Below are 20,841 nucleotides of genomic sequence, written 5' to 3' on the forward strand. Positions count from 1 at the left end.
GTATTTCTAAAGCTGAGATTTATCAAGAGCACTGATTATATGAGTTTTGTTGAATGACTATAAAGTGTTTTTCAGGACGTTGTGAAACTGACTACGTCTTGTTCTATTTCAGGAGATTCCACTGGAATTGTCAAATCCTGCCGCTGTGGCCAAAGTCCTAATTCAGCAGCCTGGCAAGTTGCGTGCTAAAGACCTAAAAGAAGGTAGCGCTATTTTAGAGCAGTGCCCCATGCTTTGTAATTATTACGTTTTTTATGTCATGATATCTTTATGTCTAGATGTATTATTAATTAAATAAATCTTATCAATAAAATACATTGTGCTTAAAACAGCATAAATGAAGAAAGCTATGTTTCTATTTATTGTTCTAATATTGTTCCAACAAGATGATAATGCAGCAGAATCACAGATAATTATCCTTATATTGTATTTACTCATCTGTAATAATCACCATTTTCCATTTTCTTTAAGCTTCATTGGCCTTAATTAATTGAGTCTCCACAATTAATTGCCTGATAAGATTACAGCTCTTAAGACCCGCTTTAGGGATTTCTGGATGCTGTGTGTGCTCATGGTCCAGCTGTTTTGCAGGGTGTATGTGAACAGTGGCATGCTGGATTCTGCAGTACAGGTGGCTACACAGGTCTCTTTGGGAACTGCTACAGATCTGGAAGGAACTTAGATTTGAGCATTACATCCTTCTTATAATTAAAGACATAAACGTATTTAATGCTCTCACAAAAATACAAAAAGAAATTCCGGGTACCATAAAGAATACAATCCCATTTATATTTTCTTATTTTATAGTTTTTTTAATTTTATTTATAAATAAAACTTTATCCTTAGTAGCTGTATGGGTCAAATGCAGCAGCTGTTATTTATTAAAGGGAGGCCTTCCTGTGGGAAGCAATTGCGTTGTTTATTGACCGACTACTCAAGCCTTTAGGACTTACATCCCGAATAAAAAAGACAGTTACAAATAACATTTCCAAACATCCATAAATATTTTTAAAAGACTAGTGCTGTTGTGGCAAAACAATAGCTGTGATGTGAGTTTTGGTTCTTTAGAGCCAATAATTCCTCATAGGCAGCCGAGTGTATTTTTGGAAACAGACTCTTAGAATGTCAGAATGCCTTCTAAATTGGCTGTGAATCAAACTAGAGGAGATTTAAGGCTTCATAATTGTAGCAATACACACATGGCACTACAGCCCCAAATTGGACTCTATGGTTTGCCCCACTGTAAACAAGCAAAAGTGTTACAGAATCACGTGAGGTTACAAACTATTCGAGGAGGCGCATTTACAGAAGTGGCTCTTGGTCCTGGGGAACAATATTGTCTTCAGTTTTCTGTTCATAGTGAGTTCTTAATCACATCCTAATTAATGTTCTTTTGGAGTCTTATTTTGACATTTGTTCTCAGCCCCTTTAAACCAAAGAGGATTTTTCGTTGGTGTGAATCCTGTAGCAATTTCTGAGTTTCTGTGTTGGGCCTGTACGGAAGCAAAAAAAAAAACATTCATTGTGGGTACACTGTCATTCCCACCTGTGTCTGTTTGCCATTGTAACTGATCACCTATGAGGAGCAGATTACACAGAACTGAGGGAGAATGAGCCTTTGAGAAGCTGCAGTACGTTCTGTGGCCTGAAGCTCTTGGAAACAGGATGCTGGAAATGGGGTATTTTGCTGCATTCGGGACTGAGGTTAAACTTTATACAAGTAGACCAAACTTGTCTAAAGACAAAAGCAGTTCAATAAAAGGCAGCAGTTTGCACTGGAGATTTAGAGCTCAACTGGAAAACAACCCATTAGACACCAGGTCCACCAGGACAAAGGCTGAGAACCACAAATCTGTACTTGAACATCCATTATAGGACCTTTCATCCAAATGAACTAGATGTGATGAAGGGCATCCTCTCGATTGTAATGTTTACTATGTTCCTACACATAGTAGGAAATTCATCCTTATTCCCATTTTAACTTTCTTTGCTACAGTACAGTACTGTAGGTCCATTTTACCTTGATCCATTTTCCTCCCATTTTGTAATACCTAATCTAGACTTTCTTACTGAAGATGAAAACCTGTGATCTCTGATCATATTTTAATTTAGTTTAAAAGTTGAGGATACTGGACACGTGATGACAGCCTGCCCAGAATGATTGTGTCTTTGGGTATCTATTTCGTAAAGGTATCCCATACACAGAGGAGCACGAAAATCTTTTTTTACTTCTGTGTGAAATTCTTGAGTTACCCAACATTCACTTGTTACTGAGATCCTTGTGTACTTACAAAATGCTGATTAAGAAAAAAGTATTATTTTAATATTCTTGTTTTTTTATGATATCTTGTTATAATGTTTATGTTTTAAGTCAATTGCAACGGAGGAGATACATTTCAAACAAGACAGATGAAAGAAGCATCATTTGAGCAAAAGGTCCGTCAGGATGTACTGGAAGAGAGAGCCAATCAACTAAGATGGTATGAATGTTTCTTATTAATAGCAGTTGTAGAAGTGAATACCATTTTAATGTATCAGTTTTTATTTGTTTTTGATGTTCTTATAATATTCTTTCTTTTTATTATTTTACTATAGGCAGTTAAGATAAACTGTACCTTCTAAATGTTTCCTTTGCAATCATGCTGTATTTCAAACAAAGTGAAGCTATCTGTTTTCACAGTAAACAGTGGTAAATTAAATGAGTTTCTATGATCCTGATTTATTATTTGAAAATAGGACAGGCTGTTAGTCCTTAATGAGTGAACCAAATGCTTAAATATCACATACTGAACCAAATTAACAATCTTATGAATTCATGATAAGAGATCCAATTAAGATCTCTCTTAATTTAGGCAAGTGCATCTTGGAAAGGATCCAATTTCTACAAAAGCAAAAAGACACATTCTGGAGGAACGAGAGATTGCAGAGCATGAATATACGGTAAAATGAATTCAGTCCAGAGTAAAATACAATGTTCTAGGAAGTAAACAGTGACTTTCAAGAAGGAGTGTAATGAATTAATGACCATACTGCAGAGAAAGGAATGTATTGAGTCAAGTCCAAATGCACTGGTCTGTCATCTCTTTTTATAAAGGACCAAAATGAGTAATGTCTGCAATTAATGCTTTACATCTACTGGATTTATGTTTGAATTAATAGAATATTCAATCACATAATGTAGTCATGAGTGAAGAACACTTTTAACAGCATTACAATAATTGCTTTTCTTTGGAAAACAAAGGGAAAAAACTTACTCTTTGGGAACAATTGTTTCAATGAAAGGTTTTAAAGCATAACTTGACAGTTTTAATGCTGTATGTAATAACCTGTTCTGTAGGTAGACCTTTGCATCTTAAATCTGGAGTACAGTTTTTATTAGAAATGCTTTCCTAAGGAATTATCAAGATGCAGAATATGTTGTGATAATTCTCAATGCCAGTTTTTGAAACCCTAAAGACACGCCTGAAAGAGAGGTGATCTAGTCCTCAGCAGAGAACTAAGCAAAATGTCATTGGTGGTGTACATGTGTCTGTGTGTATATTTTTGTACATATGCTGTCAAAGCAAAATTATTGAAACACCACTGATTTTATAACCACTTAGGAAATGAGAATGTATATATTTTATTTATTAAAATTCTTCTAATAAATTGTACTTTTTTATACTCCTAAGCACTATACCTCAAATAAGGTAGCTACAAAGCAAAAAAGACTCTTCCAGTATTAAAGACAGTGTTACCGTTTTGAAAATAAATAACAAGGAAGAATTTACGTATGTTGGCTAATAATTTACTTTCAAAATGTACTGAATATATTTTTCTAGTATTTTTGACTTTCCACTTATTAAAACAAATCTAAAAGTAAGGCTTAATAACATTTTAGTGTGTAAGGGTACTGCTTAGACTTCTTACTAAGCTGAAGATGGCATTGACCTCACATTTAACATGTACTTCCTTTCCCATCCGTTTCCCTCCTGATGTTTATACAGTCTTTTTACACATCTAATACTTTATGGGACCCAGGGTTCTGTGTTTATACGAAAAGAAAGGCTTGCCACTTTATTATTTGACAGCCCTCTTTGTTTGTAGGTCTTCTCTTATATCTTAACACTTTGACACAACTGTCATACTGTATATTGACATATATCAGGGTCTCTTTTGCCCGGTGTATCTCTTTATTCTTGGATACATGAAATGTCTTAACTTTTAGATGAAAAAAGAAGGCTTCGAGAAAGAAAAAGAATTTTGTAGAACACAACCCCAGATGTCAATGAAGCGAGTTCTGCGTCGTGCAGGCCAGGTACAGTAAGCTCTGTGTTTCAATGCAGGACACCTGGTACAAAAATCAAAATGATGAATAATGACAGGAGAATCATGAATTTGCACAGGCACAGTGATTTTATGGACTGTGTGCAGGGAGTTGAAGCAGCGGTTGAAAGATTAAGTTTGAGAGTTATTTCTGACTCCCAGCCGACTTTTAATAATGACATAGGAAAAGAATGTGGCGTCTATAATGTGCATAAACATTAAGAGCACCACTGAATTTGCTGATGAATGTGTGTCCTTAACATTTAAGCCTGATGAGTCTCTGATATGTTTTAGCTTCCTGTCTGCATTCCTAAATTTGATGTCCATTCAAACAACCCCTGGGAAGTCAGACAAAGAGCTCTAGACCGTTTTCAACAAGCAGCTCGAAAGGTAACCCAGCGGTTAGCAAAGTGTGCTGAACGTGTGTGAGTGTGTGTAAGGAAAGTAAAACTGAAAACATGACATTTCCGAAACTGACTGACATAAAAGTGCAGAATGGCACAGCAGCTATCAACATTATAGCTGGAGACGTAGTTTACTATCCTGCAGGAAAAATTACTCACTTGCGTGAAAGTCATTTTATAGTATGCCATTTCAAAGTTCTGTATTTTTAATACCACAAAATCCTTGAACAAAAGGTGCTTAAAAGTATCTATATATCACCGCCAAACATTAAAGAGTCATTTCAGAACATGGTGTTGAAACAAGCTTCAAAGGTCAACTAGTATTCTTAGCCGCAAGGTTGTTAAGAAATAAGATTCGTACTATCACCTTTTCAACCTTTACAAGGTGAGACTGGTCCAGCAAAATTTGACATTATAACATTAAAATTTACAGGCTGCGGCTGAAGGATTTACAATTATTTTACAGAATACAGTAGTGCTAAACTTTTTGGGTACATCCGTTGACTTAAGTTCCTTTCTTTTTATTGGCCCTTTGAAATTTAATCATTTTCTAGTCATAACATATTTTTCTTAGTTTAATTTCAGAAAATACTGTAAAACCTTTTAAATAAATTATTGCCTGAATATTATGGATACTGAGTACAAGACACTTTTAATGTAATGTTATATTCTAAATTTTTGCAGTGCTTACTTATCCTTAGGGTAAAATACTGTTACAAATGGGGGGTTACAAAACTGGTGAAAGTCAGGACTTGACCGAGCAGTGTAGTCAATAACTATTTATACCCCCCAACATGCCAATGATTTCTAGCAATACACCCAAGCGTCTGGTATAATAAGAGGCACGTGAATTCTTTATTCTCTGGCACAGCTTGGTTGAGAGGAGTAATAAGCCAGGCACACTTGGTTAAACAAATATTTATTACAGTGACAAAACACAAACTACACTACACACAACAAAACATACAACACACAAGTTAAACAGTATTAACAAACAAGGCGTTTCAGAGGTCACCCAGAAAACCCCAAGCATTAAAGCATTAAACTAAGCATTAAACTCTTAATATGCCTACAGAGGCCACACAGATGAGCTGCCTCATAACTAAATACAATGCAGCCTGCAGTTAAATCTCTCTCTCTGTACCCTGGAAGCCACAATATAAATGGGAGCCTATATCCCTATCCATAAAAATGCTCTCTCTCACAAGTTTCAAATACTTAGCTCCAGTCATGTTTGCTTTGGATGATCGTGAAATAGGGGCTCTCGCCTGGTGCCAGCTTCAGGTCCCCACTCCTCCGGACTCTTCTCTCTTCTCCTTGTTGCCTGCTTACTTCCTCCTCTCCTCCTGTGCTCTTCATGTGATCTTATATTGTGTCTGTCTGTACTGGTGCTTGCCAATTATTAATCCACAACTTCCCTAGGTATACCAAGGTAAACTTTACCATTGTTTCTGCTCAAGGGAAGCAGTCCTCAGCAAACATCCTCTCTGCTTTGAAGTTAGAAGTGTTTACCCTTCCAAGTGTCACAAACTTTATCTAAAATCTAAGAGACACTTCTCAGCCACCTAGAGCTGAAACAGTACTTTTACATTTTAATCCCCTTTTAAAAACTCCAAATCTCCCAGTGTTGTAAATACCGTGGCAATGTCTATTTTCCTGTGTTGATAAACGATGCCAGAACTGACCCCAGTGTGGATGTGTGCGTGTCTGTGTCTGTGTCAGTGTGTTTGTTCCCTGTGATGGACACAGGGTGTATTGCACCAGCTGCTTGTCCAGAGAGGCTCCGGCTTCCCCTGCCTGTAACCCTGTATTGGATGAAGTGGTTAAAAGATGGATGCAGGGATTAACGATACCAAGTAACTCATTTGCAAAGATTTATATCGTGTTTACAAAGGACATACAGTATGTAAGCTGTGTCCTTTAGATGTGTTTAATAACCACAATTAAGTTTGTATTCACTATGGTACGCACCCCCTCATGTTTATGTATGTCATAGAAATTATTAGCCTTCGGGGAATGGACCATTCTTCTTCTCTCTTTTCACAAGAGTTCGTGTGCAGGCCACTCAATAATGAGATTTTTGAAAGAAGGATCTCAATTAATTAACTACTCCCTTTTCATCAATCCCATGCCAATATACATACTGTACAAGTTAAAGTTTCTTGTGAATTTTGTATATTATCAGCTTTAGAACTTATATCCTTCAACATTGTTTGCATTCATTAGCATAAATGTGGTATATTAAACACACATTTACAATTCTGCAGTTTTACAGATGGGTATGTGCAAGACTTTCAGATGCTTTTTATGTTTTTAGGTTTGTAAATGTGGCATTTCATCATATTTCACTTTGGCCTACATGCTTCTAATCACATTAGAACCTTTTGTGAATCAGACCTTACATACTGTATTCGTGCAGATTAACATCTATCTGTGTGTTAGAGTGTGCAAGGTTAAAGAAAGTTGCAGAGGTGGTTGCAGAAACAAGATTAGTACAGAATTATTTGATCAATATATATATAACCAATATATAATCATGTCATAAGAACTGGGCATTATAGAGGAATTAGTTGTAGCTGAACTACTGTTTGTTCAACTAATGTCAAACAAATCCTCTGACATTTGCACATATTCCTAACATCCAGAAAATGCTATTGAAAATTTCTGTTTAAATATATATGTTATGTTTCACATATCAGAAAAGCATTCACTCACATAAAAATCCTAATCGTGGCTCTCACAGTTTTGTTAATGCATTTAAATAACAAATAGAAGAAGATGAAGGGAATTTTTGTATATTTTTCATGTCAGTGACAGCAGAGTGGAAAATGTACACTACAGTGTATTGCGCTGTGGCACTTTGATAAATATTATTCATTAGATACATGTAACAAGTTGTTTATTTTTTAAAGGTTGCAATGCTATATTTAAACTAAACACAGTTAGCTGCTATCTGACAAGCTCATAGTTCAGTGCTGTCTTCTTCTCTTAACTACCAGCATAATTTGCAAATATAATGAAAACATTCACTGTGAAATAGCCTCTGGTGTTTTTCATACACTGACTGTTCTGTCAGTCCCTGCTCAAAGAAACATCACTCTTCACTTGTTCGATTTCTCTGCATCCCTAAAATGTAATCAATCTGCCAGAAATACAAAATGCATGTTGACCATGCACACAACCTTTTGGGAAATTATCACCTGGCAGGGATGATATAGGTTCAGTATTTTTGTCTGTGGAATTGACAGCCCAGTCATTGAATTAGCACAGTAATCTACTGATCAACAAAGAAGTATTTGAAAATAAAGACTTAATATCAGTCGTAACATCAGTCATAGTATCCAAACACAAAAATAAAATCTGGGATTTTAATGACTTTTGTCTTCTTTTAAAAGGCTAAAGGCTTTCATAGTGAAAGTGGCAGTTTCTTATGAAATCCCGACAGGAATGTTTGTTATTTTGGACATTGCAAAACTCCAAGCGCAGTGCTTGGGAATAGTCATCCCAGTTCTGGCCTCATCGTGAACTGTTTAGTTAGTGTTATAAATAACATTGTAAGCAGTGAAACTGAAGGGTTTGTGCAGCAAAACTAAGACTTTCTTTGTTTTAGAGGAGTGCATAACAATGTAGAATATGTGTCATACATTTTCTGGGGCAAATATTAGAGTTAGAGTAGCTAATGTCCATTTTAATAAGTGTTTATTAATTCTCAATCAATGTGTATTTAAAACAGTATAGAGACTTTACACTATTGCACTTACACCACAGAAGCAAAGAAAGGCTGTGCTATGGAGTGCTGAAAATAGATATTGTACAAAGTCTCTTTTTTTCAGGTCTTGATTCTTGGCCGCATGAATAAAAGGCTGGTGTATGTGAAGAAGCTGATTGAGGACATTAAGAGACTGTCTATGACAACCCCAGGTGAGGTTTGCTTCATTCTGAACCTTTACATGGTGAATTGTGTAGTGGCTGCTGCATGGTGTATATACTATATATATGACCCCAAGTGTAATTGTTGCTAATTTACTATGTTCTCCTTGAGAATCATAAAATTCCTTGAGGTTGATTAGGTCTGTCCACAATGTACATTTTTCTCTATGCAGTACTCTGTAGTAGTAAAGCATCTCACTAATCTCAAATTAAACTAGCTCTTGATCTGAAACATAGTTTGATCACCCGTAATCTGTATTTTTTTTTTCTTAGAGGACAAGATGTCTTGCATTGGTGAGGAGGAAAAAAGATCATTCCCGCTGAAATTTTCTCTGGACAAGTTGCATCCCTTCACACTTCCTGTTTATATACCACCTAACCAGGTGGATGAACTTGTAAGTCACAATTAATAACTTTTATTGTTCAGATCTGGCTTTGTCTGACAACTTGTCTGTTGTCTCTCTTCATTCTTGCCATGAGGAAATAATTGCTTACACTTATATATCACTTATATATACACTTTATATACACTTTTCTGGACACTCCACTCAAAGCGCTTTACAGGTAATGGGGACTCCCCTCCACCACCACCCGTGTGCAGCCCCACCTGGATGATGCGATGGCAGCCATAGTGCGTCAGAGCACTCACCACACATCAGCTCTCAGTGGGGAGGAGAACAGAATAATGATGCCAATTCATAGATGGGGATTATTAGGAGGCCATGATTGGTAAGGGCCAATAAGAAATTTGGCCAGGACGCTGGGGTTACACCCCTACTCTTTTCAAGAAACGCCCTGGGATTTTTAATGACCACAGAGAGTCAGGACCTTGATTTTACGTCTCATCCAAAGGACGGCGCCTGTTTACAGTATAGTGCCTCCATCACTATACTGTGGCATTAGGGTGAGCGCCCCCTGCTGGCCCCACTAACACCTCTTCCAGCAGCAACCTTAGTTTTCCCAAGAGTCTCCCATTCAGGTACTAACCAGGCTCACACTGCTGAGCTTCAGTGGGGTCACCAGCTGTGAGCTGCAGGGTGATATGGCTGCTGGCTAGTAAAAAGAGAGAAGAGAAAATTATAAATCCTTTACATTCCTTTAAATATCTGGGAATTAGTTATCTACTGTGAAACTATGTGTGTTTGCCTGATCGTTTTTTTTCTTGCAATATTAGTCAATTTTAATTTTTATTTATTTGTTTAGCAGACATCCTTATCCAAGGCCACTTACAAAATCTCAGTAGCCATTGTTTTCCGATCTGTTTATTGTCATACAGTATCAGTATGCAGTTTTAATTAAAGGTTTTGGTAAGAATGTCATCTTTTCTCTCAGTAGTCATTAATAAGGATAAAAGTGGCCAATGTTATGAAAGTATTCTAGTGTGAAAATTTCAGACAGATGCATACAACACCTGGTAAGTAGCCTGAGCTAAACAAATACATTATATAGTACATTACTTTAAAGAGCATGAACCAAATGAGCTGTCAGTTATTGTTTTAAGTGCTGAAACTTTGACAAATCAAAACCCTTCCATTTTAGACTGAAACCTGTAACAAGAATGGGTGGTACTGGAAAATATTTAGTTTATTCAGATGGCAGTGTTTGTGTTTTCTAGGCTGCTCATGCCCTTGGAGAAGTTCCTGTGAAGCCAGTTGATATCAGCATTAAACCAGAAATTCCAATCTTCAAGCTAAAGGTCTGAAACTTGTGTGTTCATTGAAGGGTTTTAGATGTACACTGTGAGACAGCATCTTCTTTGTGAAGTCAGTAACTTCATTGTTGTTGGCAGTATTGAAATCAGCCCCCCATGGAAGTTAGAAACCTTAGTGTTACCTTTGACCCCGTGTTGTTGTCTGAACTATACATTAAAAAAAATCACAAAGCATCTTTATACCAGCTATGTAACAATGCTTGGTCTGCCCATCTAAGCTAAAAATGTTGAATTCATTCTCCCTTTCATCAAGATTAGAGTGCTATAACGCGTTATGTACTAAATAGTGTTCAGGATTTCCACAATTTTGCAGTTTGTTAACTGTTAACTGTTAACGCTGTTAGCTGATTGCTGCCTTCTGGTGTGCAGCACCACGTTATTGGAGCTCACTGCTCTGGTCCATTTCTACAGCTCTCAACATTTTTGCTGTCCCTTTCTGTTTTGTATATCATACACTACTTAGTAGAGTGCTCCTGAGTTTCTTGAAAAGAGGTCATAAGTAGAATTTTGTTGTTTTTCTTACTTTTCAGCATGTAATTAACATCTTCTTGATGTTTTGTAGCTTTAAATTACGTTGTATATCTCTTTGTGTTAAGATTCTGCCAGGCAATGATTCTCGATTATATAATCTTTGTCCTCCCCATAACCTCGGATTCATGTTTGATATCACCTCAATATTTTTGATTGTGATGCAATGTATTTGTAATGAAACATTGTAGGTTTCTGACTTGTCTTGGCAATTGAGGTTTGTGTTTTTTAAACCTAGGTTCCTCAGCATTACAAACAGATGGGATATCAGCCAGTTTCAGTATTTCATGTGTCATCAAGCTATTTACCCCAAACCCTGGCAAGACCACTGAGGTCAGGTGCTGAGGTAAATTGCAGCATGTGAGATATTGATCAAGAAGGTCTGAGAACACCCCTTTTGTGTTGTTGTAATTTCATAAGTGCCACAAGATGTTTTAGATGAAAAACATGCCTTTCCTTGAAAACCTATTTATAAACACAAGATCTATAGCATAAATGATTTGTTCTGGGTTAACTCAGACACGTATCACTGCCCATTCTCCTGATACCCCTGCAAAGAGGAGGTGAGAGTTTGGCTTGTCCTGTTAGGCCTCTAGTACGTCAAGCTGTGAGGGGCAACAATTTACTGGACAAATCTGTTGTGGAACAAAAAGTGAATAGAACATTTTGTAAAATCCCTTTGGCTGTGCACCATTTAATTTATTGCAATAATCAAACATAAGCACTGAATAAAAACCAAATATATATATTTAACTCATTGTCCCTTAATTTATCAATATACAGTGCTTTGCGAAAGCATTCAGATCCTTGCACAGTTTTAAAACAAATTTAATTGACAAGCCACATAGTACAGTAGCCTCTGACTATGTGCAACAGAAGTGGTTAACACTTATTTCAGAATAAATCCACCTACAGTACCTGTGTAAGGTTCCTCAGTCAGGTATGTATTCTAAGCAAAGGTTTTACTGTACAGATCAAAGAGTTTTCAAACAACTCAGGGATAAAGCTGCATAAAGGCACAGACCAAGAGAAGAGTATAAAGCTATTTCAAAGACAATTAACATCTCTTTGATAATGATTAAATTAATTGTTATGATCAATAATTGATCATCCAGCTGGGCAAGGTTAAAAACATTTTGTTCTGAATGGGACAAAAATTCACCTTTCAGCAGGTAGTCTGTAGTTACAAAGGAGCTACACATATTATTAACACAAATGCTCAAACTGAAGAATTGTATAAAACAATAATTTTATACATTAAAAAAAATATAGATGTGTATATATCATCTACCCCCCGACCCCAAACTGGAAAAAGCTGTTTAAAAAATGGATGAGTGTATACATCATTGTGTAACTTGACAAAATGAACACCATAGGAATGGTCTGAATACTTTTGCAAGGCACTGTATATATATATTTGTTCACTCAGAAGTGTTCTGTTGACTTGGTAACTACCAAGAAGAGAAAATAAGTACTTTAGTATAAACAGATGCTCCCTTGAGAAAGATGTTGTATATTGTGAAATGTTAGGAAGCCATGTATATTTTGCCCTTGGGAAGAATTGGAAAGAAAGTTTCTCTCTAACATAGACTATAATTCTGATGCTGGGTGTGTTTTCTTTCAAGAAATAATTTTATGACATTGTTGACATGAGCCTGGCTCTTTCGGCTCTTCTGTTTTTCCTTTTCCAGTTAAAAGCAAGTTGCATTTTATATTTGGGAAAATGTAGTGTTTATATTATGCAGCATGCTTTTAACCTTTTTCATTCAAACTCTGACCATGGTCCCAAGCCTTCAATAACAATGACTGTTGTGGAATAAACAAAGTATAAAGTATAATATATATATAATACTGCTTGTGGTAATCTCAGTTTCAAAATAATTTTAAAATCGGTATTTTCTTAAAAAACAGAAATGATCTTTTTCTGTACTTGTCAAGCTGCTTGTTCATGTTTTTCTTGTTTTAAATGTTGTTTTTTTTTGTAGGATGAACTGATCCCAGCAGTAGCCAATTCCTTTTCTGGAATTACAGTAGTGAATCTAGAGGAAGAGCAAAATACAGTTTCAGAGCAAAGAGAGTCTTCGCCATTCACCTTCACTGCACCCTCTGCTTTAGTAAAAGCCCCTGAGTGTCACCCTCTCAAGATTTTTGTAAGTATAAACAGCCCAGCATATTTACAGACTACAAACTAGGATTCATAATGGCTTTTTTGTGTGCCTGGAGTGTCCTCAGATTCATATTGATTCAGCAGGACACTCATGTTTGACTGCTGTTCAGATCAATATCATTGCAGAGCCTCGATTCGTTTCATTACTGTACTGTAGGTCACTGTGCTTGGATTTTATGCTGTTCACTGCAGCATGAAATGTGAATTCCTGCTTTTGCTTCATTCCTTTGGCAGAATCCTGTTCCAGGGCTTTATGCTTTTAAACAGCCTCTCCCCTACCTGGAGACCGACCTGGAGTTCCACCTGTGCCCAGTCCCGAGGTATGCTGTCTCCAAGGACAGTATGCCAGGGGTTCACATTCCCAGCTCGCAGAAGAAATTCCTGGACCAAACGGTACAGACTCCGATAACCAGAACTAATGATGGTGCTACTTCATGGATAAAGTCAAGTCAAGCTACTTTATAAATAAAAAAACATGGAACATGGAAACAATGGAAAGGAATTTAATCTAATATGTTTACATCTGTCTGGTTTGCCTTTAGCACATCTGTGGCAAATTCATAATTTTCCTTATGAATATGTAATTCCGTAAATGTAAATGTTAAATAAACTAAAATCTACATTATTATTAAACAGTGTTGTCATGGGGAATACATTTGTTTAAAAATATTCATGTAACTGTTTCATAAATACTTTTAATTTAATTTACACAGGCCAAGCTTACTACTAATTATTCTGTGATGACTAACACCCATCCTTATGTTAGCAAAGTGGATTCAGTGCAAGACTCATTAAAAAAGTAATCTAAATACAAATTCTAGAAAAATATTCCAGTTAAGTGAAGCCTAAGGTCTTACTATGAGCACAGTATATTCTTTCTGTGTATTACTTGGCAGCTGTTTAATACGACTTGGCTAGATACCTTTAAGATGTACTGTAAGTTGCCAAAGTAATTTTCTTTGGACTTACTTGTGTGTTATGTGTAAAAAGCCTTTAGCTAGCAATTGTCTGTGCTCTTGCTAAATCTAGGATGTGATTCGTGGTTTGATGACCTGGAAGAAGTTCCCATCAGCAGCGCTCAGTACTCTCTCCACCACTCCCACACTGACCAGCTCCTGGACACCCCGCAGGTGAGTCAGCTGTAATACAGCTGACATACAGCTCCTGGAAGCTATGTTCTTAATACTGATAATCCCAATACAGGTACTTTTATTGATCCCAGTATGTGAATGGCAAAGAAAGGCATTTTAAAAGTAGGTGACAGGCTAGCCTGGGCTTCAGTCCTGCTTTCCAATCGGATTTCTACAGCTTGAGACTCGCTCTGGACTTTATTTGAAACCTGGGTCACAGGACTATGTTTTGTTGAAATGATGCCAAAATGTTATGAAGAAATTCAAAGTGAAATAGAACAACAGCCCATAGTCTAATTCTCAGTTTATATTAAATGTAGCAAGCTAGGAGCCTTCTTGATTGTGTGCAGTATATTTTTGGCAGCCTCTGTGAAAATCAGGACACCTCCAGTGCCTCACTGACAGATTTTCTATACCTTATGTATAAGAACAGATATTTACAGATAGTAGAACAATTGAAAATTAAAGCCTTCCTGAGAAAGACATATATTTAGACATTGAGAGAATAATAAGAATAATAAACTTTATTTTATATAGTGCCCTTAAAGGTGGCTTCTCAAAGCGCTTTACAGAATAACAACAGCCTAGCTCCTCTGAGTGAATCATTAAAATCGTTATTTATTTATTTTCTAAGGTCAGACCCCTTCAGCTATGACTTGCTTCCTGTGGTGGTTCCTCCTGTTCTACAGGGCTTGCCAGAAGAGTTACAAGAAGATGTGATTGATGAAGTGTAAGAAAACTGACCAGTCATATAGATGTGTGCATTCAGCTCAGGCTGGAATAGCATGTATAGCTTAGTAAGAAAGAAAGGATATGAGTTTTTTTTATTTAATGAAAGAATAGAATTGAGGAATAACTCAGATAATATTGCATTTCATTGATGCCATACACAAATGACACATTTGCAAGCTGTGATAAATACAGCTCATCATCTTAAGGTAATTACAGAAATAATGTTTTGTGTTATTTTGGAAAGTCAGCTTGATCATTGTTTTAATTATTGATTTGTGACACAGATCTGAAAATACAGTTGTAATTCTGACTCCGGAGATGCTTAAAGCTGAATTTCCACTGACCGAGAGCGTCCCACCAGCACACCTAAAGGAAAGATCAGTAAGAGATGATAGGTAAGCATGATAAGCATATGTTTCAACTTATTTTTTCTCACTCTGTTCTATAAACTTTCATTTCAAAATACAGTACATACTGTAATACTACATATTGCTACTATAACTATTTTTTTAAGTCTTTTTTAAACTTTTGTTGTGAGCTGACGCTTCTGAAAATGTGACAGAATTTCCTTCGAACTTCAATTCTCATTAAAGCCCTACAAGCCAAAGCAAAACTCCAGTTCTGACAACGTTAACTGCCAGTGGACCGATTTCCAGGTGAGTATATTCAAGGAAGATGTTAACCAAACCCTTACTGATGAAGATCTTAATCTAGATTGCCATTGTCTGCAACTAAGTATTCAAGTCTTAGCGTTCTTAAGTAAAACGGGACGTTTTAATAATGAGGGAATATTATTGCAAAACGTAAAATAATTAATGTTTTCAATGTATTGTTACTGATGCTTTTCTTTTGCTTTTTCTAGAGAATTAAGAGAACAGCAGCTCGAGCATGATCTAAAATCTCAGAGCAATAAACTTGGAATCAAAGTTCAAGCACGGCTAAGTCAAATTAAGGCGTTGGCAAAGACTGGTTGCAGAGATTTCATCCAAGATTAAACGTTTTCACAATGTAATATGACACTTTATATCAACTTAGTTCTTGTTTTCTTTCTTGCTGATATTGTTTTTAATTTGCTATAAACATTTTGAAGCAGAAAATAAATGATTAGATCCTAATTTAAAATAGGTTTTAATTCTACAAATACGGTGTGTTTGTTAAAACTAAATGCAAGACATAATGTTAACTTCAGAGAAGGAAAATCACATAAACAAATAAGTTTACATCCATTGTTATTTAAAAACTTCTATAATCTCATTAGATGTCTATTCCAAGTAATGGAACAAAACAAATACAGCCATCCATTATCGGAAAACTGCTTATTATTCCTGGAAGGGTTTGTGGCAATCCGGAGCCCGTCCTGGACGTGCAGGGCACAAGGTGGGACTACAGCCTGGACAGGGTGTCCATCGTTAACGGGGTGCACAGACACACGCTTTAAAGATGGCAGAAAACTTTGAAGCGAGAAGACTAAGGTCAGAGGAAACCAGAACACCAGGCAAAAACCCACATGATCAAAAGAGAACATGCAAGCTCCACCCCAAAGGTGCCCCCGTCCCGAATCAAATACAGGACCCCAGAGCTGTGAGACAGCAGCACTGACTGACACCCCACTGCGCCCCCCTCAATAGGAGCAGTTTGTAAATATTAGATGTCACTGAAAATGGTGTACTAGTGGGAACTGATGATTGTCTACTGTCTAGTATTAATAATAATAATAATAATAATTGCTTACACTTATATAGCGCTTTTCTGGACACTCCACTCAAAGCGCTTTACAGGTAATGGGGTGTCCCCTCCACCACCACCACCAATGTGCAGCATCCACCTGTACTTTTGAAATTACATTCTGTATTTTCACTAAGTTTTATAGCTGGAGCGTTATTTCTCACAAAAATTGAAATATCAACATATCTGCTCTAACATGATCTGTATATAACTGCTCAGTAATGTATATTCAGTTGTTAAGTGTCAACAGTGTGATTAAATTATGAATTATTTTTCTTAATGTGCAGTGAACAGTACATTTATTGTATAGCCATATTGCATGCTGTAGAATAAGGGCTATTCAGTTTGAAACGCTTGCACTCCATTGGAGCGTTTTGTAACCAACTCCTTGTTTCTTTAATTAATTATTAGCAGTGATCAATAGAACAGTTAAGGTGCTGGTTGCACTTGACCTGCAGTGGAGTGCACTGGAAGGTGTACTGCTGCCTACAGTATGTTAAACTGGCAGTCACCATTTGGTTTTATAGTCTCTAGGAGAATCTACGATTTTAACGTTGCCCTCCAAAACTGAAGTGCTTTATACCAGTGCTACTCAACCCACAGCTCTTTCAGTCATTTTGAAACAACTAGTCAAACTCCCCCACACTTCCCACAGCAATTAAACAACAAGGTGTGGCATGTGTGAATATACATGTCTTCACATTTAAGGGTAACTTTGAAGTGTTGTCTTGTATAGTAGTGCACCTAGATACACGGGATTATGGAGATACATATTCAACGGAAATATAAACCCAAAAATATACGAAATTTTTGTCTGTGTTAGAGCACCATCTCGTGGCTGAATGGAGGACTGCTGTAAAGACATCCTTCCGTTATGACAAACTCAGTGTAATAAATCGTTGTCAAAAATTCCCTTCTTAAGGATTAACATTCATTATTTTTTCTGTACTATTAATCAGTATTTAATTGAGCTTTCTTAATCTTAATAAGTAGTATTAATTTCTTGATTTTACATCCAGTCTTTGCCTTTTGCCTGAAGACAAGTGTGCCTATGATGGCTTTTTCATCTAGACAGTGTGGAGATGCAACAAAAAAGACAAACAAAATGTTAGGCTGTATCGTTGAAGGTGTAGATTTTAAATTAAGAATGGTATATAAAAGTTGTACAAACAATGAATTAAACCCCATTCAGAATATTGTTTTCAATTATGGTCACCACTTTGAAACAATCCTGGAATCAGTACAGACACGAGTGACCAGATACCTCCCCAGGCTTAAAGGAATGTGTTACACTGCCCAAGGCTAAAAACTTCCTAGTCTCAGTCAGGGAAGACAAAAGAAAAAGGGAACCTGATTTGAGTATTCAAAGGCATCATCAATGTCAGCTCAGTGAACGTCCAATTTGAAAACCCAGAGGAAACAAGAGCAAAGTATAGCGAACCTCATTTAAAACAGAACAAGAGGCACCTTCTTACACAAATGGTTGTGGGAGTCTGGAACAAGCTGCCCATAAACATTGTGGAAACCAATAGCCTGGCTTCTTTCAACAAACGCTGAATGAAATCTTGGGATCAAATTTTTTACTAACAACCGAAGAGGTCAGACGGGCCACATTTTCTCCTCTTATTTGGAACCTTCCTAATGTTGTTATAATAGTTCTAGGGCTTCATTGTTTAAAAAAAATATCTATATATACCTGCAATTGCAAATAGCTTACCCATTTTAAGTTAGGTAACAATTGAATATTACTATAATGGTTGTGTCAGCAAAGTGTTGAGACATTTCAACGTCTTTTTAACTAAGAGCTTGCTGCTTCCAAGTTGCTCTGTCTGCAGTTCATTTATGTTCCTCATGGTGGCAGTCTTTCCTTCTTCTTTATGCCATCATCCAAGATATTGATGTTCCTTCTACCAGTCGTACTTGAGCTCTCTGCTGTATTAAACACAATACAATTGTGTACGTTCTTTGTCAGGTTCCCTGCGTGGCTTTCAATACAGTAGGTGCTTATTAGTGTATTTTGAAAGGAGTATGAATAAATTGGGGGGGGGGGGGGTTATCCATATAATTTACATCTGCATATTTAATCTATGCTTAGAAACTTGAAGGTTCAGGATCAGAAGCACACCGAGGACTACATATTGCATTAATCACTCACTCAGGGACATAAAAACAAACTACCAGAAACAACAGGAGCAGTCTTTTGTGAGAGGACATTTTTGTTTACCTATTTCCTGCATAGTATATTAGGTAGCCAGTGTTAAGAGAACCCTTAGAAGCCTCTCTGATGAAAAACATCTGAATTTGTTAATCAAATTGTTCCAGTGATGCTCAGACAAGTGAGATCACATCCTGTATCCTTTGAAGCCAATAGCTCTGTGCAAATCCAGACCAGATGTATATGTCCTGTTTCTAGACCATGATAGAGCTGATGGATTCCAGGAGACACCTGGTTTTCTATAGTCTACAAGGTAAACACCATGGAGAAAAAAATGTACTTGTAGAAATTTCACTGGAGCACTGATCACATTAAGAACCAGTGAATACTATATATCTTAGTGACATGATCCCTGTATATGCCAACTCTTATTCCCTCTAGTTCAAGTTACTTTGCTTCCCATATTAGCTTTTAAAATGTCCTTTAGGATCTTGGAATTTTCCTTAGCCTAATGTGCTGTAGAAATCCCGTCAGCAGTGCTGCAGGAGGCTATATCGCACCAATAAGGGCCAGTGTTTCCCAGAATGCAAGCTAGCCCGTTCCTGCACTGATGCCTTTGTTGTGCCAGTGTGTAGATAGGAATAAAGTGACAGTGCAATCAGATCTATTCTACATCCTATGAGGAGAAGCACGTGTGAAAGACCTGCTAATGAGCCCAGAGCAAGGTATTGCAAAGTACATATTCATAAACTGCAGATCTGACTGTAGAATATTCATACCCACTCCACTCCCTGAACTAGGTTACTCTCATGCTCGAAGAAGGCTCCACAGCCGAATCGTCATTCCTCCTTTGTTTTCAGCATGGAATAAACCTTTACCCGTACTCTCACACTTGATATGCTTATTATGGAGCTGCAGAAAAATAAGCACATAGGACCACAAAGGAAAGTTACAAACAGAAGCCAGGAAGTCAGATTTGAAAACATGGCTGAGTAGCTTGTTTACGACTCACACAACTCTTGTGTGTAAAACATTCGTAGATGGAGCACTTCTTTATTGTACAAAAATAAGGAAGCCTCATTCCATCAAATGTAAGTACTTCTGCATTTCAGGCAGGAGTATTTATACTTGAATATGTGGTGCTATCGGAAACACAACAGTCATGTACAACTCAGGTTTTGGAAGACTGTTCCTGGTTAACAGTTCTGAATACAAAGAGCTAAGAGATCTATACTGCATCTCTGGTAGGAAGTCAGATACAATGAGGTCATACAAAAACAGACATTGATTGACAAAAGCTTAAGAAATGATGTGGAATTAAAGAGGACAATAATTCTTAACCTGTTTGCAAAAACCACAGATTGGTACTCCCATTGGAGGTGGTACGTGCTAAACAATCGACTAAGGTGGCATTTATCCCTTCTGATATCGAGGGCCGTATGCCTCAGGTAAAGGGTTAAAACAAAAGTCTTAAAAGAAAAAAAGCTATTTTATTAACGATAAAGGTGCAAAATAAAAAGTAAGTTCTCGAAAACTTCTTCCCGTAAATCCTCAGACTTGGTGCTTTCAGTTAATCGTTCTTGGGCTCATCAAACTTATCGAATTCTGCAGTAGTGGATTTAGGGGGTATCATAGCAACTGCATACTGAGTAATAACAGTGAAAATAAAACCGCGGAATGAAGCAAAACAGAAAGTAAATCGATAATAATGTTGTCTTTTTAGATGTAAAATAGAGTATATTAACAATAAAATAAACATTGAGAGATTAGTGAGCGTCTAGAGTGTAGCGTTTCTGGGAAGGCGGCTAGGTCGAAGAATGAATTTCATAGCTCCTCCACCTCGGGTATATCAACCCTGAGGCGAGACTCCATTGTAGCAGATAAAATACCTGCAATGCAAAATGTGTAAAAGTCCAACCATAGATGAAACTGCACTTCGGACTGGATTCTTAGGGTTAGAGGACAGTACTTTATAAGTAAAATAAAATAAATATGCATGAAACTTCACGACCGCGGAGGATTTCTGTCATCGATAAAGCGGAATACAAATTTAA

At 36.9% G+C, this 20,841-nt stretch overlaps 1 protein-coding gene across 4 annotated transcripts in view; it reads left to right on the plus strand.

The window, feature by feature from the left end:
• The window catches only part of cfap221 (cilia and flagella associated protein 221), a 28,346-nt gene extending 12,415 nt beyond the window's left edge, over nt 1-15,931 (plus strand). For all 4 annotated transcript variants that reach the window (XM_015358562.2, XM_015358566.2, XM_015358564.2 and 1 more), the window contains exons 10-25: nt 113-203; nt 2,372-2,480; nt 2,853-2,940; nt 4,208-4,297; nt 4,600-4,695; nt 8,543-8,630; nt 8,913-9,034; nt 10,255-10,335; nt 11,117-11,224; nt 12,864-13,028; nt 13,280-13,438; nt 14,075-14,175; nt 14,810-14,905; nt 15,192-15,302; nt 15,501-15,563; nt 15,770-15,931. In XM_015358562.2, coding sequence (XP_015214048.2) covers nt 113-203; nt 2,372-2,480; nt 2,853-2,940; nt 4,208-4,297; nt 4,600-4,695; nt 8,543-8,630; nt 8,913-9,034; nt 10,255-10,335; nt 11,117-11,224; nt 12,864-13,028; nt 13,280-13,438; nt 14,075-14,175; nt 14,810-14,905; nt 15,192-15,302; nt 15,501-15,563; nt 15,770-15,902 — 1,701 coding nt within the window. In that variant the 3' untranslated portion in view covers nt 15,903-15,931. The remainder of the gene's footprint in view (nt 1-112; nt 204-2,371; nt 2,481-2,852; nt 2,941-4,207; nt 4,298-4,599; nt 4,696-8,542; nt 8,631-8,912; nt 9,035-10,254; nt 10,336-11,116; nt 11,225-12,863; nt 13,029-13,279; nt 13,439-14,074; nt 14,176-14,809; nt 14,906-15,191; nt 15,303-15,500; nt 15,564-15,769) is intronic.
• Nucleotides 15,932-20,841: the final 4,910 nt, after the last annotated feature.

This window comes from Lepisosteus oculatus, chromosome 12 (genome assembly GCF_040954835.1).
Source record: "Lepisosteus oculatus isolate fLepOcu1 chromosome 12, fLepOcu1.hap2, whole genome shotgun sequence".
NCBI lineage: Eukaryota > Metazoa > Chordata > Actinopteri > Semionotiformes > Lepisosteidae > Lepisosteus > Lepisosteus oculatus.